We start from the raw sequence: 26527 nt of genomic DNA, 5'->3' as shown, positions 1-26527 counted from the left end.
CAAGTGCGTGTAATATTTTATATAAACGTGCACACTTATCTTGTGCAATAAAATATGTAAAGAACTGCAATCGACATCTCGCGTTTATTTCATATAAATTACAAGTAGATAAAAATAATACCAGCTTTCATATAATAAAAAATATTTTTTAAAATATTTTTTGAATGTACTTTATATATGATTCGCTAAAACATGTGGGCACAACCGGGAAAGAGATAATTGTTTAAATATAAATCAAATGTGTAGAATAATAGCAGAGCTGGATTGATCGTTACTATATAAATCTTTGATATCATCACAAATATTTCAATAACAGTCAGTGTATAATAATAATTTTTAAGAAGTACACTTTTATTTAAATAGAGCAACTCAAAATGATAAGATTGTTAATAAAATTATGTGTATACAATATACAGTTTTTAAGAGCTTTATTAAACGGAGTATTCTTTTTTTTTAATCAAAATATTAATAATTTAAAGGTGTACATATGACGAGATTATTTCAAGATCAATTAAGTGTGTCAGAAATAAATAAATCAATTTTTTAATCTTTAAAATTGATCTTTTCAAAACCTAAACGAACATTTTATTTTTACATTTTTGACTTATTTTTGTTTACATTTTAAGAATCTTCTTTTCCCAGTTGTTCCATCATATGCACGTGTCTAATTTTATTAAATAATATTTTTTGATACTTTATTATTTAATTAAAAAAATCTCTAATACGATATATATATACAATTATTTTTTATTCAACTAACTATGACGTCTATCATTTTTTTATATGCAAAAATATCGAGTTCTGTTAATGACTTTAGAACAAAAACATATTTCGAAAAGTAGCTTACTATATCGCCAAAATTAGTGGGTTTTTTTTTCAAAAAGCTTATAAGAAAATTATTTAAAGAGCTAGTCCAAAAACGGATACAATGCAATACATAGTTTTGTTTTCCCAGCGTACAGTGCAGCTTCCATCGGTAGAATTATCCCAATAACATGAACTAGCAGTATGAAGTCCGGCACCGTTCTTCTGCATAATTGTACAAGTCACTGCAAACATAATTCATTCGTAACAATGACAAAATTCAAAGAAAATAAAGTCATATGAAAAGAGACAGTGCAGATACTGCACACAGATATATTTCTTTAGTCTTGATTTAAAAAAACATATATATGCTGTGCGTTAAAAGATTTTAGTTTACATTACATACCAATGTATTTGTAAGCCTTTTGCAATTTTGTCAAATTGCCTAAACATGCTTCCACAACATTAGAGGTCCATTGGTTCACTTTATTGTGCTGATAAGCATTGCCACCTATTGATACTTCAATGGCTTCTTTAATAATATTGCTCACATCATCTACTATAAACTGTAGCTACAATCAGAACAAAATAAATTATTCAAAAATTATTTCACACAAGAAAATTATATGTGAATAATAGGTAGCATAACTTTTGAAAAGTTTTGATCTTTAAATATCGTTGCTGTTTGTTTGACATTGAATGCTGAATCTAAATGTGACATTGTTTTGTTCAGCATTAAATAATGAACATAATAGAACATAAATAAATAGTTTTAAAAGCGCAATAAAAATGATTGCAAGGAACTAACCTCCTCTGATGTATCCTCCATTTCAAATAGCAAAGGGACTGCTTCGAAAATATACAAACTTTCAGTGATAAAAATGATCAAACTTTATTTATTCACAACTCTGGATGATATGTTGCTGATTTTAGCATATCTGAAAAAATAGAAATAAACATTTTGAAATAACGAAATCATTGCTACACAGTATAACGCAAATAAACTTCACGATGCAAAACACGATTTAAGTTTTTAATAATTCAGATTGCACAAATACAAATGTTTCGCGTTAAATTAGCAACAAAATAATTGCATCACATAAATAGAATTGCCGTCTTTGTCGTAATTTCTTATATTACACTATTTGACAGTTACCTTCTCAGTTACACATGCAAATAAATACAGTTTGGTCTCAGCAGTCACACACAGTCAAGTAATAAGTCAACTGTCACATCGCGTTGCTATGCAGAGGTTGTCAAACTATTTTCTATCCAGAGTTTGTCGTCTCAATGGCCGCGTTCAGCAGAACTCAGCGCTTAGTAAGCGCTTTACGCTTATTGCTTGTCATTGGAATATACTTTCATATTTCCAGCGGATTTACAAGAAGAGACCAATCACAGACAATAAGCGTAAAGCGCTTACTAAGCGCTGAGTTCTGCTGAACGCGGCCAATGGCTGCGTTCAGCAGAACTCAGCGCCTGGCAAGCGCTTCGCGCCTATTTGTCTATAATTGGTCTCTTTTTGTAAATCTATTGGAACTATGAAAGTACAAGCCAATGGCAAGCAACAATAGCCAAGCGCTTGCCAAGCGCTGAGTTTCTGCTGAACGCAGCCAATGAGTTTGTTTTTCTCAATTTGGATTCAATTTTTTTTTTTATGTAAATTTGTAACACATCGTGTGTCTTTCCGTACTTGTACAATGAAATAAGTTTTTTTTATTACAGTTTTATATAACCTTTTATCTCGTATATTTATTCTTTTATTAAAATTTGTATCGTTGCATGAAAAAATCGACTTTTTATTCTCTTCAGATAAAGAACCTCTGCCGCATAGGAACTTTGATCGAATGCAAGTTGGCAGATCTGCGGCTAATGGCGATCAGTTCAACCGCAGCGCTCACGTCGGTTGCATCGCGAAGCAGTGTTTTGAAAAGTAACGACCCACGCGTTTGGTAAATCGGTGCGTTTCGTGCGTTTCGCTCGCGTTTTGACGGGAAAGATACACGAAAAATTATGCGGTGAGACTGTCGGGACAATGGCGGAATTCGAGGACACGCTCGCGAGGACGATGGATCTTGACTTGTAAGTAAAATCACCGATATTCTCTCTGTTTACACGATACTTGCTTTGCTTCGACGGTCAACAATACAATACAGACGATCCACCACTCGTCATTCATGTATGCGTGCTGATTTAAATTTAGACACACACATTCTAGTATTTCTCAGTCACTGACAGTCACTGATGAAAAAAACTTGTCCAAATCTTTTGTGATTCTGTGTGTGTGTATTTCTCGGTAATTAAAAAAATAATTTACATTGCCGATTTATTATAAAAATTTATGCCGATAAATTGTATCGACATTTTTTTCGTGCGCGTATTTATATTATTTAAACAACATACCGCTGCTGTTATTTTGTTGATATGAAACGAGCTCTGAACTCAAAGTAGAATGAAAAAGATGACATTAAGTAAACCATGTGTGTGTGTCATGTAACTCCGCACGACTGCATATATTTCACAATCAATCGTGAATTCACTCACTGTTTGCATTAAACAGTGATTATCTTCCGGGGGTTAAAGGTCGTTTGTGTGGCAGTGGTCATCAGTGTCTTATTTATCGTTTCGATTAGAGAATTACAGACGAACACAGTGGAAGAAAAGAGATAATTTAAAAAAGAGATTATTCACAAATTGCTCAAACAATTTTGAAAGGAATTTTACGATTAAATATCTCTCTCATAGTTATATAAAATTTTAAACAAGTATAATCTGAATTTTTTTCCGTCGAGAAAATAATGAGGCAAAGTCAAAGTAATTATTTTTCATTTATATCGATCGATTACAAAGCGTTGAATCTCTCAATCGGAATTTAATTCGTATTTTTGTCCCATTCTGGCTCTCCTTTCTGTCATTCGCTGTTACCCCATGCTCTCTCCGTGTCTTTTTTTCATCTTTTCTTCACCTCTTTTATGCGCGTTTCCTTTTTTTTTTTTTTTTTTCACTAGCATATGTGCGTGCTGTTTTCGTCGAGTTCCTTTTTCCCTTCTCTTTGATCCAACTATACAGCGAAGCGTGTACACTATCACACATTGATTTACACGTCCGTTGATATCGAAGAGAGAGAAGGAACAAATATGCGTATTTGCGTGGTTTAAGCTGATGTTCAAGTATCTTTCTCGTTTAATCATTAAACAAAATAAATTGGAGTTGATTTTTTATCATTTTTATACGCGGTGCATCTTAAAATTAAGTTAAAGCTCTTGAACAAAACGAAGACTATTTTTTTAAAAGAAAGTTATTTACGCGCTATTAAAAAATATTTTAAATGTCATTAAAAAGAAATTAGTCCGAAGAAAACAAGACTCGAAAAATCAATGCTGTTTAATATAATTGAATTGAATTATTATTTGGAAAACCAAATTTTTTTTACAGAGAAAACTATTTTCGATTTTGATATTTTGCTATAAAAAATATTTTTACTGTTTTTAAATATTTTTTTAAATTTTGTTTTTCATCTCGAATATCTTCGTATTTCGTTGTCAGGAGCCGACGCATGCGTTTACGTGAATCTCTTCGCAAACAAAATAGCGACCGTTGAACAATACCCGTTAACGATAACGAATCCTCATTATTATAAGTCGTAGAATAAAAGAGAAGAGAGGATGCTCTCTGTCTCTCTTTTTTTTTTCTTTTTAATTACGCTTTGATGCCTTTTTTTTTTTTTCAAACGCGGCGCATCCTCTACATCTCTTCCTGCGTCTCTCCTCCCACCATCGCCGCGCTCTCCTATTTCTGCCCGACTCGCAAGTTACCGTCTATCGCCAGTTGTCTTTGGTGCGTCGTGCGTGATACGTATAACGAGAGTAAACGGGTGTTGAAAACGTCGTAATAATTCCGCGGTGCGTCGCAGCTTTATACGCAATCGGATCGAACAAACAAAACACACGGGACTGACGCGGGATTTTGTGCGCGTGACAAATTGCATTTTCAATCCGCAGCCCTCTTTGCATTTTTGGGAAAACGACATCGTCGCGAGAGACGAAATAGCCGCGTTTCATTCTCGAGCGGGAAAAGAGACTGTTTATTTGGTGAAGACTAACGAAAAAACGCGACGAAGGAATTGGAACGTCAATCAATTTCTCACAACCACATAGACAATAATCTTGAAGTGATACACTGCGTCGATCTTGTTCTCTCTCTATAGTCAGATCAATAATTTCCGCAAATTGTCGCGAATCAATTGCGTACATTATCGCCGATGATCCTTCCCGCTTTGGCGCGTCAACCGATCGTGATCATCGCGCCATGTGAGACCCGATAAGGAGAATTATCTGAGGCGTCATCTCGAGAGCGAGAGTCATCCCCATTGATCGGTCCAGAGCGGCATAGTACATTTGCGCTAACGCCGCCGCCCTCGCTCGGTGTCTCGGGGATTCGTCCTCGATTTTTGACCCGCGTCCGAGGGTGCCATGACTTGTTTACGCGAACACGCGAGTGCAGTCCTGGAAATTGTTCGCGGTGGATCGTCGTTCGCGAGGACCTGATCCTTTCCGAAGACGATACTCTTCGTGCAATTCTCGTTAGTGTTCAAGACAGTTTTTCCATCGCGAGAACTAGCTGAAAACACAGCTCGTTTCGTAAACAGTGAATTGTTTTGTACGTTTGGTTTATTCCCCCCCTCCTCCCGTGTTTTCGTCTATTTTTGAAAATTTAAAGGAAAACATCGCGGTAACTTTGCACACAGTGCCGGATTTTAGTGCGAGATATTTATGTCAACAATTATTGTTATTTCGTGATTGTTGATAAAACTGCCGCTACGATGCTTCTTGGTGGTTGCCGATATTACACCCAAAATCAAAATGAACCGTCCACGAGAGCCAATTGGGGTCTTTACAACTCTTTTCGCAAGTGAGTACAATTTGAGCACGATTGATCGTCTGATTGATCGTTAATCGATTGATTTCTGAACTGGGCGCGTGATTCTCGTTTCGTTATTTCAATTGGCAACAATTATTATACGTGTACATATTTTTTTTTTTTTTGTAGACATAGCATTTGTCTCTAAGTAGATGTTAAATGCTATGTGTGATTCGAAATAGTTTCTTTACCGTTTATCACGTTGACAAGATAATAAAGATACGAGCTATCAAACAAACGATACCGAAAATAATCTTCCGCTGTGCCGGGTATATTGTCAACGTCAAAAGGGTTAATGTAGCACACAAAAGGTTAATGACAAGACTCGTCTGCCTCGACTGTGCTCTTTTATCGCGTATTCTTTGTCGTTCCACACGGAACATTTAGCAGACATTTGTTATAAATATATACATTTCATCAATCTCTCGTAGAGAAAACGAGAGTTGAAAAATAATAAGATTTAATGGTTTATATACAAATTACTATATTATTTTCTTTTTATTTTCTTTTTCAAAAACAAATCAATATATATTTGTCAAATATATAATTATATATTTTATTATATGTAATTTGACTACATATAATTTTTTATATTTCAAATATATTTGCATACTATAATTATTGTAACAATAGTTACATTCTTGCAATAATTTGTACATGTAAATAAGAATATATCAGCACAGCTATTGCAAACGCAAATGTGTTACGTCAGATACATTGATCTGCATATTTGAGAATTTCTCTTTAAATAAAACGTTATTTTACAATGAACCCGATGCATAAAATTTGAATAACGATCGCATAAGTTGCGCGATTTTTAATGCAGTCTAGCAAATACTTTTATACCTGAACGCGCAGTCAACGACATCGTGTTGTAAATAATGTTCCACTGACGGGATCTAGCTAATTATTTAAGTGGCCAGTCAATTCGTTTAACAAACCGTTAATTGAGGAAACTTTGCACTCCGAACACCTACATGCTAGTCAGCTTTTGTAACCTATTCAATGCCTGAATTGTCTTGAGTGGAAGTCATTCTGCTTGTTGTTTATCGAATAAATAAACCAATTAAGCAGTTTTCAACGAGAAAGGATTCAAAATTCAATTCCAGAGTCAACGTCATGTGGCAAAAACTTTTTATTTCTACACGTAATTGTGGAATTTAAATTTATTTTAATTAAACGGATTATTCAGAATATATTAATTATACAGTGGCATAAACTTGAATAATAATAGTAACGAGATAATATGCGACTGAGATATAGTTTGTTGTTGGCTACAATTTGTTCTACTTATTTTTTATCTATTTTCATTTGTTTATTTTTTTTCTTATTTTTTCAATTTGCTCTCTTTTGGAACTTAGATCGGCACAAAAGAGCGATAACAAGCAATTAAATCAGAAAAGATTGTTTGATATGCTCGGCCCTTAATGCAGTTTTAAGTGTACTATTTTTAACAGGTATCAAGTGTTGAGGTGCGTGCAACGCTCGGTCCATGTGGCTGCTGCTGCTGCTGCTGCTGCACTCGACTGTTATACATACTCAGTATTGATTATTCGCTACATCCACCATCTTGTCAGATGATGGCAACTAGAACGCTGGCGCTTTCATCAGACTGTTTTGTTCTTTATATCTCGCGCGTTGCAATTATTCTTGTCTGAAAATTATATTAATTAATTTATTCTCTTACACTCATTATGTAATATAACAGATAATTAGTAGATTATTATTTACTGCTTTTTTTTTTTTTTTATTGAGTCTCATGTTGTACGTGTTTTTTTATTGCATGATTATTTTTTTATTTGTAACTCTAATTGCAATGTATTACTGTTTCGAGAGACACACGGATACTAAAAATTTTACACGTGCTGTTAATTCGAATTAAATAGCTAATTATCGATCAATTGTAAAGACACGAAGAACATTGCGTTTGTATAAACGAAAGCGCAATCGTTATCAGTCCTCGCCCGAGAAGATGTGTGTACTATCTATCTGCAGTATAAAGTTGAATCACCCTTTAAACGTCACAAAAAGCACATAAATGAATCATAGTACATATCACGTAACGCATCATTATACCCGTGAAGGAACTCAACGCTCACCGCCGAGTTATCGCGTAATAATACGCGTCTTACACTCGGGCCCTTTAGCGTCGGACCGACATCCAAAGTCGTCGTGTAAGATTCCGAGAACTCCGTATCCGGATTGGTTGAACTCGGTGGCAAGGGTAGCTTAAATATAAACAGTTTGTCGAATGCGTAAGGGGTGAGACCGAAAAGACCGACGCTTCTGCGTATTTTTGACAGTCACTTGCATTTGCGCAGCTCGAGCACGTTACCGAGATCTCTAATTAATCAAATCGAAACATTTCGTGTCAATGTTCTGTATATTTCTCGATCAAATTATTTTTTAACGAGTTATCGTTATGTTGTTTAATTGTAAAAAGAGTTTTGTTGATAAACAATTGGCGCTCGCGATGTTCTTTCGCTATTTTTCCGCATTCGGCGTCTCTCTTTGCTTACATTATTCAATAGCTTTTGTTCGTTTTTTAAGTTTAACAAAAAATTGACATTCCAGTAGACTCAGGCCGGTATTCATAGTCGGATCTTACATTTTAAAATCGTATTGAGTTTATCTTGAGATGATGTGCGAGTAGTTTCGTCGGTTGCAGAGGATCTGGAAATGAACTTGAGACGATCTCAAATATATGATTCAACTATGAATACCGTCTTATTGTTAGACGACAAAAAAGACTTTAAAAAAAAAAAAGAACATATATAAATGTTTCTTCGAGCGTGAAGTAAATCTCGAAGTATTTTCGGAGCGAAACAAATTACGAGTGACATAAAATACACATTCTATTTCTCCGTACGTCACATTCCGATTCCTCGTTATGCAACGACAATATATGGAATTGTGACATTACCTTCCTTATGTCTACCACATGTTTTCTAATTATAACCGAAGATTATACATACGGCGAACACCCGGTACGCATCGCGTACGGGGAGATCTTTCAATTCGCACAAAAGAATCTGATCGCAAGAAAACATATCGTGCAAATAATTTGTAAGAGAGTTTTAACGTTTTTTTCAAAGAACAAATAAAATCAACCAGGGCATGTAAGATCTCTATTGTCATTTTTCTTTTTATTGAATTAATTGTTGCATTCAATCTGCGTGTAAAAATTTGTGATTCGCGGCGGATAAGAAATTTTCTATTTTGCGGAGCGCGCGAATTTTCGAACACTTGATACAAATCTTTCCTCAGTGAAATATCTTGAATATTTCGCGAAACACACGTTTTGTCGGAGGTTTTACGTTACGACCGCGCGAATATTTCTCTCACAATGTGTCGTCTTTACTATGAAACGCGATACTCTTTGCACAGATTCCACGCGTTATGATTCGCGAACGCTTCCCATAACTATTTCTAGCTTACACGAGGTGCCGGTAGATAGACTTCGCGAAAGAATCTATTTGCCTGGATACCACATTTTGGCTTTCTGGAGAGATCAGAGAAAATTTGGTTGGCAACACGCTGAAATGTATTGCCGTAGCCATTATCGTTTAATACAGCCAATTTGCATCTAAATTTCTCGTGTCGCCGCGATTATCACTTGTCGTGATTTTATTTTTGTTTGTTTGTTTTGTTTTTTTTTTTTAGCTTATAATATGTCCGCAACAAAGAGTATAGAGATCGTGTTCGCGTAATCGACTGGATGTGGTGCAGAATAGCTTTAAAACACATGCGGTGCAGCTTAATTACTCATTTTACGTCGCAGCGCTACGGAGGAGGAACCGGAATAGGATTTACGTGAAATCTAAATAAAACCTTACTGGAAATCTTGCGGTTGTTTGCGTCTTTCTCTCTCTCTTTCTCTTCGTCTTTCTCTATCTGGTCGAGACGGCTCGGCTGCAGAGCGAGTTAATAAACTAGCGTAAACTCTCGTAGAGGAACATTTTGCGCCTCCTTAAATTACTACACACGGTAATGACTTCTAAGCAGAGCTACGACCCGGACGGAATAAATTCTGCATAAACGATTAATTTGCAACGAGCACCGTTCTGTGACCATTACGAGAACGGCTTGTTAAAGCTCTTAGCCCTTTAGATCGCGCGGTTGTGAAATTATTGTTGCATACAAGAGTGAAAATCCTGGCGAGAACTGCTGTTTTATTACTGTTGGTATTTTTTACTATGATATAAATAGTGTATTGCTATTTTTTTTTTTACTATAATATAAATAGTTTTATTGCTGTTTACTAGCATTATTTTTATTATGTTTTTTTTTAAATTTTTAATATGAATATAGACAAATTTATCGACGACTTGATTTTATGATTTATCGAGATAGATGGAACGAGACAATGAAGTTACTCAGTTAGATAAAATTGTGTGTGTGCATCTTCTTCTCAAAATTTATAAAAAAAAAAATCTGATAAAAAAACGTGATGATGCGCTATTAATAGCATTGGCAACACTTAGGGCAAGTCTTACTCTCTCTCTGCTCCTGTAAATCATTGTGATCTTACGTGTCGAAGTTGGCTTTGTTATGTCAGTTTTTTGGCTTTAAACGTGCCATCGGAGCCCTGGAAATAGAACGCTCGTCGATGCTCGCTTTAAATCTGTTCAAGAACGTTATCTTATTCGAGTACCAGTGCTATTTCCCATCAGGATACCTCGCGTATACCTTTCGACCATTTTTGGTTGTGTGTTCCGAAGATATCTCGTTGCTCTCTCCTAACATCAGCAAATAAACATATCAATTTAACGATGTTGCTCTTTGTCAATCGAATTTCAAAATAATATCAACGTATCAAATTGTATCTAATATTACTTTGTTTGTTTATTTGCAGCACAAATATGCCGTTGCAGGACATCACGATGAGTCAAACCCTGCCATTAACGAATGGTGAGTTAAATTAATACAATCTTTTTTAACGTTCTGTTTCTTTTTTTTTTTTTTATTTTTTATTTCATATATTTTCAAAACTTATTTCTCGTCATTGTGTTAATTAACCTTTGAACAAGTAAACAATGAGGTTTATGAATTAATTTTTCTCCGTCGATCATCTGATGATGAGGCACAATATAATTAATATTTTCCGTACCGAAGAGCGCACCCCTAAGAATAGCCGGATGTGATTTTACGCTCTATAAAGATGAGGGCGAGGCGGAAGATCGTATAGCGCGCGATAACACTCGTATTTATTATTTACGACCTTGTAGCGACGATTACATCATATCGACCGAGATATCTCGATGATCGGCTCGTCACTTGAATAAATCGTCATCGATATTGCGATACCCCATAATAGGGTGTCTCGATTATGTCGCTTTTTTTCTCTTTCTCTCTCTCTCTCTCTCACGTCCGTCTTTATTGGTCATTTCCCTTAAAGTAATTGAACTCCCTCCGCTTATGTTTCAATTGCAGCTGTAGACACAATTTGCGCTATGCTTCTAGGTGGATATCAATTATATTTCAGTCCCGTCCGTGAAGGGTGTGAAACGGATATGAGAAGACAATCGACAGCTGGCAAAGCGCGTTCTCTGACAATAATGAGATCGAACTCAATTATAGACAATGTTCACAAGCTTCGAAAGAGAAATGCCAAGCCGGACCGAAAAAGCGCGCTTCAAACAAAATTGTTTGAAGAAGATAGCACGGAGTTTGCAAATTTGTGCGTGATGGTTATTAACGGCTCTAGCAAACGTTGTAGCGACATCAACTTTTCATTAATATCTATTAGCGCAAATTGACGGATGCTTCCCTTCGGTAAACATATTTTCTCAATTTTCCACGCACACGTGCGTTCGCGTTCGCTCGTAATCGACTCGCACTCACGACATTCAACGCACTTGCTGCAGAGCCAGCGTAGGAGGTCGCGTGGCGTAATTTGTGCGCGAGACAGACGGGGGCACACACACAGAGCTCGTTACTCCCATTCGCACGATCTGCATTTTCCGCCGTTATTTGCCTCATTGCAGTCGATTGTCCGACATTAAGCGGAGGTGCCGTTTGCACACGGATCAGTGAGAATACGTGACACCGTGGGCCGCCTAATTGTATCTCACGCCCGTGATGGGGCCAACGAACTTTCTTGCTCCGCGGTTTTACTCGACGCCGAGCGTCGCCGACGAGTGTTCGAGTAAAGTAGTACAGCACTCTCGCGTTGGAGAAAGAAAGAGAGAGAGAGAGAGAGAAAGAGTCTGCGCTCTGGATCATCACACAATGTGTTCGCCAACTGCGTTATCTCCGTTTATCGAGATCGCTATGTCGGACGTTCTTGATAAACGGGGATCAAATTAAAAACACCCTTGTGCGCAATAAAGCTCGTTACACACTCCGATTTATTAAATGTCGTTTGACATAAAAATGAAATATAATCAATATAAATCAATATCTTAGTTTTTTTTTTAATCAAAGTTTTGACACAAATGGAATGCGGCAGTGGATATAAATATCTTTATCATTTCTATGTTTTTTTCGAAATCAAAGGTTTTATTGAAATCAAAGTATTTTATCATTTGTAAACAGAAGAGTCAGATTAGTTGACAACTATTACGCAAGAATTTTTTTTCCATAAATAACTTAATAAATTAATAATTTTTACTGAAACTTAAAGAAAAAATTTCGTTGGCGTTTTTATACACATATCCGAAATGAAATCAATTTTTGCGAAGTTTATCTCAAATATTCCGACTCTCGTTCGAAAGAATTGAGCAGCCTAACTTTTAAGACGTGTCTTACGTCATCGTCAATTTAGCAGTGCTTGAATTACAGCAATTGGAGCACGTCCGCACTTTGATTTGATTCTCGATAGGAGATCTAAAATGGTAAAATGGTCAAGGTCATGGGTAACGTTGCAAACGAGATGTGGCTCATGAGAGCGAATTCATTTGATGTTGCATTTTTTTTTTGTTTTTTGTTTTTTTTTGTTTTCAATCCCGCGGATTGTTTGTGTCGTCTGAAAAATGTCAGCCGCCGTGATCTCGTGTTACATACAGGAAGCGGGCATTTATTTCGGTGGTCCTGAAGAGCGCGTTCGATGTGTAGGGGAGAAAAACACACGCGCAAACGACACAAACCGTGTAGCGAGAGACGTGTATTTATTTCTGGAACACACAGAAGAAGATATATAATTCCGTTTTATTTATTTGCACGTTTGCGACTCGATTCGTGGAAAGTAGTCTGTATTTTTGAATATTTAATAAGGTGTAAAAAAAAGATTTTTTGTAAATTACATATCTTGTAAGTTAACGTACAAATATCTTTTTATTATCCAGTTTATCCAGGTGTCGATTCTTTTATTTTATCGTATTTATTTCATTTTATTCTGTATTTTATTGTATTCTTTCATTTGTATTCATTCTTTGTTATTTTGCATGAAAATTTATGAACTTAGAAAAGCAAAAAACATTTAGAGAACGTTCAAGAGTCATTACATTTCGTTAAGTGATGCTCGACGAGTGGACCCAAGTAGTTTCGGTGGTTCTCAATTTCTTTGAGTATCGCCTCTCAAGATGTTCATATATTGTACGTATAAATATATCGAAAAAAATTATCTACACAAAGACTGTGATAGAAAAAAATAACAAAAATCGGAAAACCAAGATGATCTCTCCAACGCATTTAGCGTCGCATCATTCAGTATTCTAAATTCTTTCGATTCTTTTCAATATTTTTCACAGTTCTCGTAATTATTTATTTTATTTTTTCATAAGATACGCTTTATAACGTTAAAATAAAACAATTTTGATATTTTTAAACAAATCTATACGAAATAGATTTTTGACTGAAATGATAAATAAATTGACTTGACGACATCCCTCTCCCCACAATCGGATCTTGTTGATCACAGACAGTTGGAACACCGGGTGTCGTCCGTTAACGTTCAAGCAACAAGCACGTGGCATCGCATCCTATGTAGTAGAGACGGGGGGCTCTCTAGAAATAAACGGAGAAATCGTTTGTTTCTAACTTAAATCTGCCGTAAGAATTATTGGCCGGTTCCTTGTTACCGGGGAAACGAGCGAGCCAAATCCTCATATTCAATTTCGCGTACGCTGCCAGAGACCGAGTACCGGGCGTTCAGAGCTCAGAGACGCTCAACACACAAAGACCATTTTGCGAATGACAGCACAACGTGGGATGACTCACATATATATAGACCAGGCCACTGTTTGCGCCCAAATATATGACATGTTATGATTAATTAAATAGAGAAACTCCTACTATATAGTATCATCGTATCCCTAATCTAAACGCATCGTAAACTTATATCTTTCTTGAGAAAATCATCGGTTTTTTTGTTTACAATGTTTTCCGTCGTAAAAATTGTGAGAGATCACTTGTGTAAAAATGTATCATTACAAGTCTACATAACTAGTTAGAGCGCTGAGAGGACGAAGTGAGAAGAGACGCACGTCGCGATTCAGAAATATATTCTCGTCGGGTCGAAATCGAGGGCAGCGGTCATCTCTCTGACCGGGGTGGTGAGATTTTAATTGCCGGCCGGTCCAGGCCAGATTGGAGATCTGAAAGAGAGTGGGGGACCTCGCGAAGCGGAGGCTGACCTGCCAAAATAAAGACAGTTTAAACCGTTCTGGCCTAAATGTGTCATCTATAAATACGCGAGTCTGGCTCGGCTTCGCTGGTCTATTCGCTGGCGCGAATCGATAAAATGCATTTGCCGAAAATCGCGGAACACACGTTGTGTTGAACGACAACAACAGCACGGATCGAACGGGCGGGATGTTATATAGATTTGATTCTGCTTGCGCGGCAACACAAAGCTCTCTCCGTCTTTTTCGCTCGTTCGAGTTTCCCGGGCTTTTTACGTCGGCTGTTTAAGACACATGATGTTTGACGATGACCGCTCGAGCGAAAGAGAGAGAGAGAGAGAGAGAGAGAAAAAGAGAGAATTTACGCTCACGTTTAACGTCACGACGACGACGACGTTAAACTTTACGCTTATGACCGAGTCTCTTCGTGCTCGTAAAAATATGCCTTGCTTTACAAAGGGAACGCAAAAAGATCGTGTTTTATTTGAACGCGATGCACGTGGCAAGTAACAAAATTGACAAAGTCTTCTCTGTGTGTTCCTTTTTCTTCAACAATCCGGGCAGTATTTATTTATGTTCGTGGTTAAACCTATACGCGTTAATGTTATATTAATAACATGACATTAATGACATGGATGATTAATATTTGTAGTCATTGTGTTTTTTTTTTCCTTTATTTTGTGAATGTCGCAACGGGCTATCTTCGTCACAGATAGACCTGTTTCACACGACGTTTTGGACACGAACTGCATGGAAAATGCGTAGATCGTTAATTAGACGAGATGAATCACTCGTGTTCCACGAGAGAATAATCGCTTCTAAGTAGCTTTATATATATGCGGATTTGTCGCGCAAAAACGTGCTCTATTATTATATACAAACATCGTACATATCTATGTATACTACATGTAAATCTGTACCTTCCGGTCTTGTTTTTGACAAATTTGTGAGAATTTTCTTGTCGGAATTTATTTCGGAAATTGCGCGACGAGACTCGCGCCGAAATTGAAACGCGAGATTTCAATCGCCGCCTTTCGGATCCGCGGTCAGACTGAAAAAGAAGCACGTGAGGATCAAGCCGACCTTCGTGAAATACATCTATACATTAACATGCGCGTTTAGAACATAATTTTAACCGCGAGTTGTAGCCTTGTGTCTTTGGGCGCTGCTTGTTATTTTGTCGCGGTTAGTATTTGTGCAGCCGCCGTGAAGTCTCCTTTGCGACGCGCGGTATAGCCTCATCTCGTCATCTCGTTTCTCTCCCTTTCGCGATTTCGCACGGACGTTTTTAAAAATGTAGCGACTTCACAAAACGCGCTCTTCGTGGAATGGGATGCGGTAGGTCGCAGCTGAGGCCTTTTCTCTTCCCGACGGACCGCGAGAACGAACCTATTAGGATCGAAGTCATGTTCGGTGAGGATAATTTTTCTTTTTTCGAAAAATTTACAAATTTCCCTTCTGTTTGCACGGTGACGTGTGCTAAACGTCAATTTTGTGACTAACGGTAAATTGGCAAATTGACGCGATTGTTAAGTTATGAAAGGTTATGGTTTATTGTTGTTGTTTGCATTTTATTCGTCAGCAATTGCTGGCAAGTGGTAAACGAGCACAGCTCTTCATCAGAGGCTTCAAGAATGTCTTTTATAAAGAGAAAGAGAGAGAGAGAAAGAGAGAGAGAGAGAGAGGAAAAAAAAAGAAATACGCTTTTTTAATTAAATCTTTCAATAAAATTGTAACTTGATACTATTAATAAATACTTATATAAATTCTTCCATTTATCTAATTAGAATTTAGATATGCAGTTAAAACTTGGATACATGTTAATATTATATGTAGTGCAACACAATTTGAAAGCAATTTTAATTTTGTTTCTTAGAGAATCAGCATAAAATATATATTAATTTAACATACGACGAATAGTTATAAAATGTTTGTCCCTTTTAACGAACGTTCGACAATATAATTTTGGCGCTTGACGATATGCCAAAATAATTTAATTTCAAAAGTACGTGGCAAATGGCGCCGTCCGTTCTTGCAAGGTGGATTTGGCACCGGTTTTCGTTTGCTTGGGCGAACTGAGAATAGATCCATTAATCCGACAGAAATCTTGTCTGAAAGATTATTTTCTCTAATCAACACACGCGAGATTATCACTACAAGAATCTTTTATTAGTAACATTGCGCGTAAAGTTATTCGTGAGATAAAAAGTCGATGTTCTTTTATCTGCATTTACGCTCTTTACACGTTCGAGACATCGAATGAGAAAATTCGAGTATATTTCGACATGAATAATTTCGGATTTAACGCGGTGCGTACGTACTACAGCATATTACGATTATTCAAAATTTCTACGGATTCCGTCAAGCACGTGTCGGACATGACGTGGTTAGAGTTGGAAACGTGATTATTTGAATGAGAGACGGAAAATTGAATTTGAGAACAAATATATACAAATTACTCGGCCTTGGTACTCGTCACGTTGCTCCCTTTCGAGATACTGCACGTGGACGCACACGTTGCTCCCTTTCGAGATACTGCATGTGGACGCACACGTTGCTCTGATACAAGTTTAACTCGAATTAAATATTTCGCGAAGATAAATAGAAAACTCTGTTACCTCGTAATAATAATTATGTGAAAAAATTGAGGTGTTTAAATAGTTCACGTTTAGACTTTGTTTTTAGATCATTCATAAGTTAGCGAGCTCTCAATCAACAAAACCACCACGTGTTACAGGCGGAAACACAAGATCCTATGGTGAAAACTCATCTGGGAACAAAGAGGGAACAGTTATGGCACGGCCTAGTGATGGCGGAGGAAGTTCTAGTAGCGGAATTGGTTACGGTAGAACCATGAAAGAGTACGAGGATCAGTTGAGCAGGTTGCAGAAGGAAAATTTCCAACTAAAATTGCGAATTTATTTTTTGGAAGAGAAGGGCGTTCCCGCCAACGTCAGTTCCTCCGACGAGACAAACATAGAATTGAAGGTGAACAAAGATATCATATACGTTATTTAAAAAGTGACAAGAGCTCTAATTTTGCAAACAAATGTCATCAATTATCATTGCTGATAAAATGATTGATTTTCAGGAGGAGTTGGAAAAATTGAAGAAAGAATTGGTAGAGAAGCAAAGTCTTCTCAATCAGGCTGCCAGAGCTTTGGAATTGTATGAGGAGCAAAAAGCAGCAACTGTCCGAACTCAAGAACAATGTCAACAATCGCTCGAAGAGGAACGAGAAAAAGTAACCAAGCTCGAGAAAGGTACGAATTGTACAATCAGTGATTGATGGCACACAATATATATGTAATGATATTGATAAGACTTATAAATACGTTCAAGGCGGTTTTTGAAGATTAAAAAACAAATGTAGTCATAGATGTCTTGAAAATATTCGAATTATTATTTTTGTTGACAACAAAAATATTTTATGTGTAGAAAACTACTTATTAGAAGTTATATTTTATATTTTTATTTATTTGTTTATGATCGATAAAATCTTTGTAATTATATTATTTATTTTGTTTTAAGAACTTTATTGGGATGTATAAGTATAAATATAAATATTCTATAATTGTTTTCTTGTGTATGTTTCAGAATTAGCGAAATATCAAGAAAAGGAATTAGACTCATCCGCGTACTACAAGGAAACATTTGGTATCACTCCGGAACAGGCGTTGAAAAACGTAGAGAAATTGCAACAGATGGAAGAACTGGTAGTTTCTCTCGAAGCAGAGGTAATGCAGAAAAAATATTAATAATCATCATTAATAATCATTATCGCTGTATTTTTAGCTTCGCGTTACTTTTTTAGTTAGAAATATTTATTGAAGATAGTTTTAAGATTTATTTATTTTTATTAAACACAAAAGGAGAAAGAAGATAAAATTAAGAATTTCTCTAAACGAACATCTATTTTGAAAATATTTTTCTCATTAAAATTACTCATTTTAAAAGTAGTGGAACATTATCAGCGGTTGTTTCCTTTTCCTGGCGTGAGTGGCAGTGTGAAATTGATAAGTCAGGGCGACACAGTCTTAAAAGACCTAGTCTAGTTAAAACATTCTCGTTTTTAGAATAAAATAGTTCATCATTACAATTTGCTTGGTTTGAGTTTGTCGACGTTATATTTTCTTATTGTTTTACAAAATATGGAAATATCAGGTTCTACTTGCTCATTTCTTCAATGTGTAATCGCATAATGTTGATAAAAAAAGAGTTCATCGTACTTGGTGCATGACTTATGGAAACGATTGTGTGATAGTTTGTATAATTTATGCGTGTGACTCTTGGGGCGTTCGCGACGCGGTTTAGGTAAAGCAGATAACTGGCAGTTTGGAAGAAGAACGTAATTGGGCGCAGGAACTTGAGAACGAGAGAGACCAGTTCAAGGAACGGTTAGAGGTAGAGATCCGGCTGCGGGAGAAACAGGACGGGGATCGAGTGAAGAGTATCGAGGAGTTACGTGATGAAACTAGAGAACTGCGCGAGGAAGTGAAGAAATTGAAGGAGCAATTGTTCAAGAAAGAATCCGTCGTTGAACAGTACAAAAACGATCTCGCCGAGCAGGACAGGTTGCTCAAGCAGAAAAACACGCTGCTGGAGGAGAAGTGTCGAGCGTACGAAGAAATCAGTCAGGTGTCCGAAAAGAGAAAAAAGCAAATCATTCAGTTGAGATCGTTTGTGAAGACGCGCGAAGACGCTCTTACGGAAATCAACAATAAGCATCGTGCGTTGTTATCACAGGTAAATTACGTAGATATTAGAAAACTGTATGTACATTTCTTTTTATTCTCTTTTTACATCTTATATAAATGATCGTTTTCGTATTTTGTAGTGCGAAAATGGTTATGGCAAGCGTTCCCCGCCTAGTAGTCCCACGACTATACTTTCTCTAACGAGCGATTCTCTAACACCTATGGGGCTAAGAATATCTTGCATTCAAAATACAACGAAAAATGATGGTGCTTACGATTGTGAATTTGGCAAAGAAAAGACAGAGTGGTTGAGCGTGGACAAGGATACCAAAGAGATAAGACATCTGATAAAAGTTAGTATAAAATACATATTTCTTTAATCGCTTATGCGATAAGATAATTCGGTTTATTTGAGGGATCGAAAATTGCAGACGCTGGAAGAGAAGGACAACGAATTGAGACGGAAGGAAGAGGATAGGAAGCATTTGATATTAAAATTGTGCAATACTCAGAAGCAAGTGGAAGATACGGAACAAAAGTTGAAAAAGTTGGAAGGGGAACATGAAAAAGCTGTTAAAACCATACAAGCGTTCGTGGAGCGCGAGCACCAAATGCGGGACGCGAATTCCCATAAGGAACGAAAAATCCTAGAACTCGAGACGGAGTTGCGCAAGAGAAGAAACAGCCACGATCTTGTATCGTTGAGGGATCTCGGTGTCAAGAACGACGCTGAAAACGATTCCTGCAAGCAGGTCAATATACATAAATTGCGATTAATCTTTGATCTTGTTTGCCGATTTCTACGTTTCAGAATAATTCAGAATTAGTTAAAATTGCGTTTAATTAGCGTATAATACTGTCACAAAAATGGCAAATATTATTTCAAAACATTCTGAAACGTGGACGTGTTTTTTGTTTCTGTCGAAAAGCATGAAATTTCCATCGGACACGTCATTTTTCTTCTTTTCTTTCAGAACCGCTAATCTACATCAGCATCTTTTTAACTTAATCTAAATTTCTTTTTTTTTTATCTGCTATTATCTTTATTGCTGCATGAATCTTATTGCTTGGACCTTTATTGCTTATTAACTGCTTTCTTTTCTATAACGCAGAAGTATTATTCTGAGAGTTTTTTTCTTTGTATTATTTTATTTGAAACGTTTATATATTACCTGATTTTGTAGTTTTTGTAATTTTTTAATGATTTTAAATGATATATATGCTAGATAAATTTTTATAATACATTTGTGGTACATTAATTCATTGCAGTTTATTACAACAATTATAATTTTAAATGCATTTAAGAAATTTATACATGATTTATTGTACATAGAAATGTTTTTTTTTTTTTTATAGTTTTTACATCTTGTTTAAAACAGTATTAATTTATTGTACATAATTAGTTGTATTGAAACTTTTCAAACAATTGCTTATACAACGTAGATTAACGATACGCGTCGAAATCGTTGAAACAGTTTTAAGTTTTATAAAACTATAAAAAAATTCTGTTTTTCTTTTTTTTTTTTAAGTATATATGTAGGAACGTGTGTATTGTGCGTGATATATATAACTTCGTTAATAAAAGATCATAGGTTTATATAATAATAGTAAGTTGTGTAAAAATAATGAAGAAATTAGAAATTAGATGAACTCAAAATAAAAAAACCAAAATATTTATTAAGTTATCTTACAAAAAAAAGTCGAAATATAATTTTTTTAAAATCTTTTTTTTTATTATCTATACTATTATTTCTCATTAGAAAAATCTCTTTTCCTCGTTTTCATCCTGCAATATATTTTCTGCACCTTATTTTCTCATATGTAATTTTTGCTTATCACATAAAACGTTACGCGTTTTCTAAAACAATTCGTATCGGTCAGCAAGAGATTTTTAAAGCACGAAATCTCAAGCCTGGTATCTGGGAAATACCGTGGAGAAGACGCGGTCGTTGTCTATTAATAGAGAGACCGTCGTCTCTTCTCGTAGCTTCTTGCAGTTTACGCGTCGAGATACGCGGCAGTCATACGAAAACTTACCTCGATAAGCCGCCACAGCTGCGGTAGTGTCGAACGAACATTTAGTACACAAGTACAGCGAAAATATAAACTTCATCACACCGATCTTTCAACTCTCGATACGACAAACGAAGATAACTCGCTCCGAAATATACATCGAAAATAATTCGCGTTCAACTTTTGACCGAGCGACGAGAGAAGAAATTACATGTCGATTACGTTGAAGAGAGAGAAACATAGAAAAATTGGCTCATACTTTATTTATCTTTTACTTTCACTCACAGAGATTGAAGATAAGACAGTTTTTTTTTCAATATAACGTCATTGTGGTTTTGTGGCAATCGGATTCGGATGTTGTAAAAAAAACTTAACATCGACGTGTAATTGACGTATTTTTATTAAGAACAGATATTCACCAGTGCTGACCGCGCTAGCACTGACGTAAGAATATCTGCATTTACATTCGCGAGTCAATTCGCTGCTTCTTTTTCTGGTCTGATTTTTTATTGAGTTAAAGCTTGGACTAAATATGTTGTCCTGTCTGTGTGCCTCAATGCGGATGGAGGTAGGTGTAGTGCTTTTAGCGCTGTCCTCGATACTTTTATGAGACTTGTTGTTCTGGTCCGTACAGTCTATCATTCTTTCAGCCATTTTCTTCAAGTTCTTTACTAAACCATTAAACTTCTTATTTTGCAAAAGTTTTAATTGCGTGTAGTAATCACACACACACACACACACACGTTGTTTTGTATTTTATTGTTTTATATTAAAAACGTTACTTTAAGTTAATTAGTTTCGTACAAAAAACTTATGAAATATATTCTTTGTATCCAAAGTTTAAATAAGTTAGTTTTTTTTTTTCAGAAAGGCAGGCTTTCTTTATAAGCAAAGAATCAGAATAAATTATAAGTGAGAAATTTGTTATAAAAATAAACGTGCTTTCCTTTTAGGAACCGGCCATTGTTACGCTTGTGTCGCCGCGATATTGGTCTAAGAGAATGAAAAGTTGACGAATCGTTCTTCTTCCGCATGAAAATTCCCGCTTATGTTTTTTCAATTAATTCTTTTATTATCATTTCTTTAAAGCACTCTTTCTTTTTACACATATACACATGAACATTTATCTGTAAAAATTTAAATATTTGAATAAAGTCTTTTTATCATCAAAACCCTGAAGTTACTTGAGTCTTATTGACATGGGACGATACTTTGTGCTTGCAGCAACGCTTCGAAGAAATGGAATGCAAGATTAATGATCTGCGGGACCAAGTCGAATCAATAAAAGCTGAGAAAATTCAGCTGGAGAAACGAATTCAAGTTGAATCTGAGGTACATTGTAAAACGCACAAATATATTTTATTTCTGTATTACACATTAATATATTTTTGCAAAATTGATTTTTTAACAGCAACGTTTATAACTAATGTTTAGTAGATAATGAATAACTACGAAGTGACTCGAAAAAATTAAAATTTTTTAATTTAGAAATTCTGTGACAAATATAAAAATTACAATACGTATCTAAGAAACTAACATATTTTTGTTCAATGTAATAATTTTTTATATCTTTTCAGTAACGTATATACTTTTTACTTCAGTTTATAAAAAATGTGTATATATATTAAACTTAAATCATGATTAACAACAGCTATAAGGTGAATTTGTCTTTCTGTTAGATCAAGTAATACGGTTTGTTATTATTTATTTCGTGTAGGAACTTCAAGAACGCCTTCACGATAAAGAGCAAAGAATCGAACTGTTGGAAAAGGAGAAGCAGACTATCACAGAAGAATTGAAGGACAAGATTGCCGAGCTCAATAAATTGAGACACACCGAGAACGATGCGGATGAAGTTAACACTATCGAGTTGCACGATGATACTTCGGGAAGGGACAAACTGCTTGAACAGCTGAATCAACGTAACGCCGAGATCGACGAGAAGAATCGAAAGATCGAGCAACTGACGAAGGAGCTGCAGATGACAACTCAGAATCTGCAGAAGCTAGTCAATACGGAACTCTGGAGCAAAAACAAGGAGATCGCCAAACTGCACAATCATATGACAGCATCGCACAGCCGCAATAAGACCGAAACCGTCCAGGAAACCGATAATTCGCAACTGACGAATCTGATTCGCGAATTGAACGAAATCGGCGTCAAAGTGACGTTCGCGAACGAAACCGTTCGACTGAATTACATGAACAGAAATGAGACGGTGGACGTGAAGACGTTGGGTGACTATGTACAGAAACTGACGACTCAGCGGAACGATCTGGAAAAGGAAGTGGACTACTTGAAGTGGCTGAAGCTCGTGTCGAAACCGGATATCGCTTCGGAAATCGACGATTGCGGCAACGAGACGGAACGAGTGAAGAAGTATTGCGACCTGCTTCGTACGCATCTGAAGGATCTGGTGAAGTTCATGAAAGAGATGCTGAAGAAGGATACCGATCGCTCGGACACCATCAGTAACGAACAGAAGAAGATTGTGCTAGACGTCTTGCTCCACTCTGAGATACTATCGGACAATTTTGTGCGCGCTCTTGAAGGCATATCTATGCCAGACGGCGTGGTTGCGAAGATGGTTGACAAGATTGAAAATTCTACAAAAAGAAGTCGTTCTGAGAATGTTGCTGAAACGACGAAGAACGAAGCGTCGCAGTCAGACTCGGAGACATTCTCGGAACCGGACCGAACCGTCTCGATGGCTAGAATCGGTCTGCAGGAGAAGCAACACAAAAATCTCAACCGTCCAAGATTCCCGAAGTACACGAAGACCTGTAGCAATTCCGAAGACTCCGCGGATTATGTGCCTTATTACAAGAGCTATCAAAACGACCTAAATGAGTTGGACACGAGTCATCAAATACAAGAGTTGAAAGAAACGAATAATATGTTGTATTCCGAAGTTAGCGCCTTAAGAAACGATCTGATTATGAAAGCTTCCTTCGATCGCGTAAGAACATATATTTGTAGATAACTACAAACATCTCGATCACTTATTAGCTACTTTTGTTAACGTAATCCATGATATATTTATATAATTTTATTATATTTCTCTTTTGAAAGTTTTAATTTTTAATATGAAACTTATGTTATATTCAATTTTGCACAGCGCAGACATTTACAAATAGACAAACTTTCTTCGCAGGCAATTGATGAGAAATTAACTCCTTTCATTTCAAAGCTGGACAAGTCCCAGAGATTTTGCGAAAAGTTGCAAATTTCTTTGGAGAAGAAGATACACGAGTTCCAGATGTTGAAAAAAGAGCACAAGCAAAATAGCATGCGTAAAATGGAGAAAAAGATGAGCGACGTCGAGCAAATGACGTGTGAAATGAACAAGCAGAAAATTGATTTCTTGCAATATAAAGAAAATACCGAAAGAAAGACCACGGAAACGTTATTAATTCTCAACAAAGAGAGCGAATCGGTGAGCAACTGTTGTTATCTCTTTGTGCTGTGTGACGAACTTTATAACGGAATGTATAACATTTGTAATTTTTTAATTTCAGTTGCGAGCGAGAATTAAACAGCTCGAGGAGGAAAACGAAACTGCCAAGGCAACCATATCCACTCTTAGAAAAGAATTGGATCATCTCACTCTCTCGCACAGTCAGATACTTGTGGAAAATACCAAATTGACGAACGACAAGTTGAGACTCGAGCAAGAAATAAGGAAGATGGAGAGCCGATACGACATGGCTGTTCGTACGCTGCACGATAAATTCAGCAAAGAGGTAAGAAGGAAGTTTTGAATATAACTCACAAAGCGTTCCCCCAAGTGTGTTTGATACTAATATATTACGGTGCGATCGCTACGCAGATATCCGATCTCAATCAGATCAACGACTTGCACAGAGCGAGAGTGCAAGAACTCGAAACAGCGAATAAAGAATTTAGGAGACACATGGCGGTGTGCGAGGCTAGTGATTCGGCGCCGAGTTCGAGCGGCGTGTCCTCGATACCCATGGATACCATGCTCAAGCAAACTTGCGACGACGTGTTGCAAGAATATCACCCTTATAACGTTAGTCTTACGCACGTAACTTCTCCGCACGTAACTCCTCCGTATTTTTCACTAAACTCATTCGCCAGCATGCAAAAGAGGAATATTTATAATTCATAATTTTGTTCTCCTTAGAATATCACAAGCTTCATGAGTGTTTTTGTTATAGAATTCATCGTTGGAACAAACAATTATTGTTGATTTCTATAATATTTCAAGACTATTTTTTTTTTTTAATATTAACCGCAAATGATATGAAAATGTTTAGTTCGTAATTTTATTGTAGAACTCGCAGTACTGGCATCCGACGAACTATTCTACGATCGGAGGACGCAGTAAGTCCAGTTGTTCGCCAGATTTGGGAATAGAAAGCGATGCTGCTGTTACCACAATTACCACAATTAGGCCTTTAAAAGACACATTGAAGATCACGGAGTCTATGACTAATTTATTGAGCGATGAAGACAATGGAAATGGTAACCACAGAGTGCGAGACGCAAACAGCGAAAGTCCATTACCAATAGAAGGTACATGTTCTTGTAAATACTTCAATAAATATCACTTTAATTATACAAAAAATATTTATTTTGTAATGTAACTGCTTATTAGAGAAACCTCAATAGATTGTCTTATAAATTAATTTATAGGTCTTGACGAGGTGGAAGCTTTGAAGCAGGAGAATGAGGTGTTAAAGCGAAGACTAATGAAGACGAGGAGAGCGTTAGAAGACACGTTTGAACATTTGTCAGCTTCGAACAAAAATAAGAAAAATGTCGAAAAGGCGATAATGAAGCAACTTATGGTGACGAGGAGTATCTTAAAAAAAACGAGAACATTCGATGAACCTCTGGACAATTAATAGAGATTACAGACTGACTGACTGACGCATTGAGGACTTATGCACGAGGAGCGCGCGAAATTGTTACTTGTTGAATTTATATTCTCATATAATGCTCGTTCATTAAGATGTATCGTCTTTTATCCGTTTTAGATTTATCTCTTCTGACACAGACGAGAAGAAAAGAAAACATACGATACATATCCGTACAAAAGAGTATGATATATAATCGTAGGTGTTACAAAATTTTTAAACAAACAGATTTCTAAACAAGAAAAATATTTTCTTACCGAATAGAACATGCTATTTTCGCTATAAAAAAAATATATAATATAAAACAAAAATATATAAAACAAAAGAGTTTAAAATGACCCAGTATATACATTGAGAGATTTTGTGTATAATATGTTTATATATAGAATACGTATATAATAATATGATCTACGCACGGTTTTGTAGATTTTCTTTCTTCTTGGAAAAGCTACTTTTCCAGATGCCGATAACGGCGCTATTACGCCGTTATCCTCGTTCGTTGACATATTCTGCTTTACGAATAACAGAAATTCGCATGTGTGTACATATTTAATATCGCCTGTATCATTTATTATATATATATATATAGCATCTGTGTACATAGTCACCACGAATAAAGTGCCATTGACATTTAGGATTTGATAAC

At 36.2% G+C, this 26527-nt stretch overlaps 2 protein-coding genes and 1 long non-coding RNA gene across 7 annotated transcripts; 1 reads left to right on the top strand and 2 right to left on the bottom strand.

Moving 5' to 3' along the window:
- Positions 1 to 65: 65 nt before the first annotated feature.
- On the bottom strand, positions 66 to 3289 carry LOC109851793 (dynein light chain Tctex-type 1). Of its 2 annotated transcripts, none has more exons than XM_020422243.1 (4): positions 3208 to 3289; positions 1613 to 1742; positions 1211 to 1376; positions 66 to 1049 (listed from the first exon to the last, which is right to left on the bottom strand). In XM_020422243.1, the coding sequence occupies exons 2-4, from the start codon at positions 1631 to 1633 to the stop codon at positions 901 to 903; spliced, it is 336 nt and encodes a 111-aa protein (XP_020277832.1). In that variant the 5' UTR covers positions 1634 to 1742; positions 3208 to 3289; the 3' UTR covers positions 66 to 900. The 2 variants fall into 2 exon arrangements, with proteins under 2 accessions (XP_020277832.1, XP_020277831.1); XM_020422242.1 differs by lacking the exon at positions 3208 to 3289 and adding an exon at positions 1961 to 2181.
- LOC109851791 (centrosomin) lies at positions 2720 to 26516 on the top strand. Of its 4 annotated transcripts, none has more exons than XM_020422233.1 (15): positions 2720 to 2886; positions 10580 to 10635; positions 17026 to 17276; positions 17380 to 17551; positions 17886 to 18025; positions 18603 to 19034; positions 19126 to 19338; positions 19417 to 19737; positions 22223 to 22330; positions 22716 to 23957; positions 24153 to 24434; positions 24517 to 24741; positions 24828 to 25031; positions 25297 to 25537; positions 25658 to 26516. In XM_020422233.1, exons 1-15 carry the CDS (start codon positions 2840 to 2842, stop codon positions 25867 to 25869), a joined length of 4146 nt encoding a protein of 1381 aa, XP_020277822.1. In that variant the 5' UTR covers positions 2720 to 2839; the 3' UTR covers positions 25870 to 26516. The 4 variants fall into 4 exon arrangements, with proteins under 4 accessions (XP_020277822.1, XP_020277821.1, XP_020277824.1 ...); XM_020422232.1 differs by lacking the exon at positions 2720 to 2886 and adding an exon at positions 4637 to 5715; XM_020422235.1 differs by lacking the exons at positions 2720 to 2886; positions 24828 to 25031 and adding an exon at positions 4637 to 5715.
- Positions 14946 to 16460, bottom strand: LOC109851794. The gene is made up of 4 exons (XR_002249936.1): positions 16200 to 16460; positions 15425 to 15677; positions 15209 to 15339; positions 14946 to 15034 (listed from the first exon to the last, which is right to left on the bottom strand). It is a non-coding gene; the product is annotated as an uncharacterized LOC109851794 (long non-coding RNA).
- Positions 26517 to 26527: the final 11 nt, after the last annotated feature.

The sequence above is a fragment of the Pseudomyrmex gracilis genome, unplaced genomic scaffold (genome assembly GCF_002006095.1).
Source record: "Pseudomyrmex gracilis isolate BER0280 unplaced genomic scaffold, ASM200609v1 scaffold_20, whole genome shotgun sequence".
Classification (NCBI taxonomy): domain Eukaryota; kingdom Metazoa; phylum Arthropoda; class Insecta; order Hymenoptera; family Formicidae; genus Pseudomyrmex; species Pseudomyrmex gracilis.
The sequence above is the reverse complement of the archived record's forward strand: the minus strand, read 5'-3'. Positions and strand labels throughout refer to the sequence as shown.

Coding starts and splice junctions, on each gene's coding strand:
- LOC109851793 (XM_020422243.1), bottom strand. CDS start 1,633: ATGGAGGATACATCAGAGGAG. Junction 1,377..1,612: donor TGGAGGATACATCAGAGGAG/GTTAGTTCCTTG, acceptor TTCTGATTGTAG/CTACAGTTTATAGTAGATGA. Junction 1,050..1,210: donor AAAGGCTTACAAATACATTG/GTATGTAATGTA, acceptor TTATGTTTGCAG/TGACTTGTACAATTATGCAG.
- LOC109851791 (XM_020422232.1), top strand. CDS start 5,627: ATGCTTCTTGGTGGTTGCCGATATTACACCCAAAATCAAAATGAACCG. Junction 5,716..10,579: donor CTTTACAACTCTTTTCGCAA/GTGAGTACAATT, acceptor GTTTATTTGCAG/CACAAATATGCCGTTGCAGG. Junction 19,035..19,125: donor ATCGTGCGTTGTTATCACAG/GTAAATTACGTA, acceptor CGTATTTTGTAG/TGCGAAAATGGTTATGGCAA.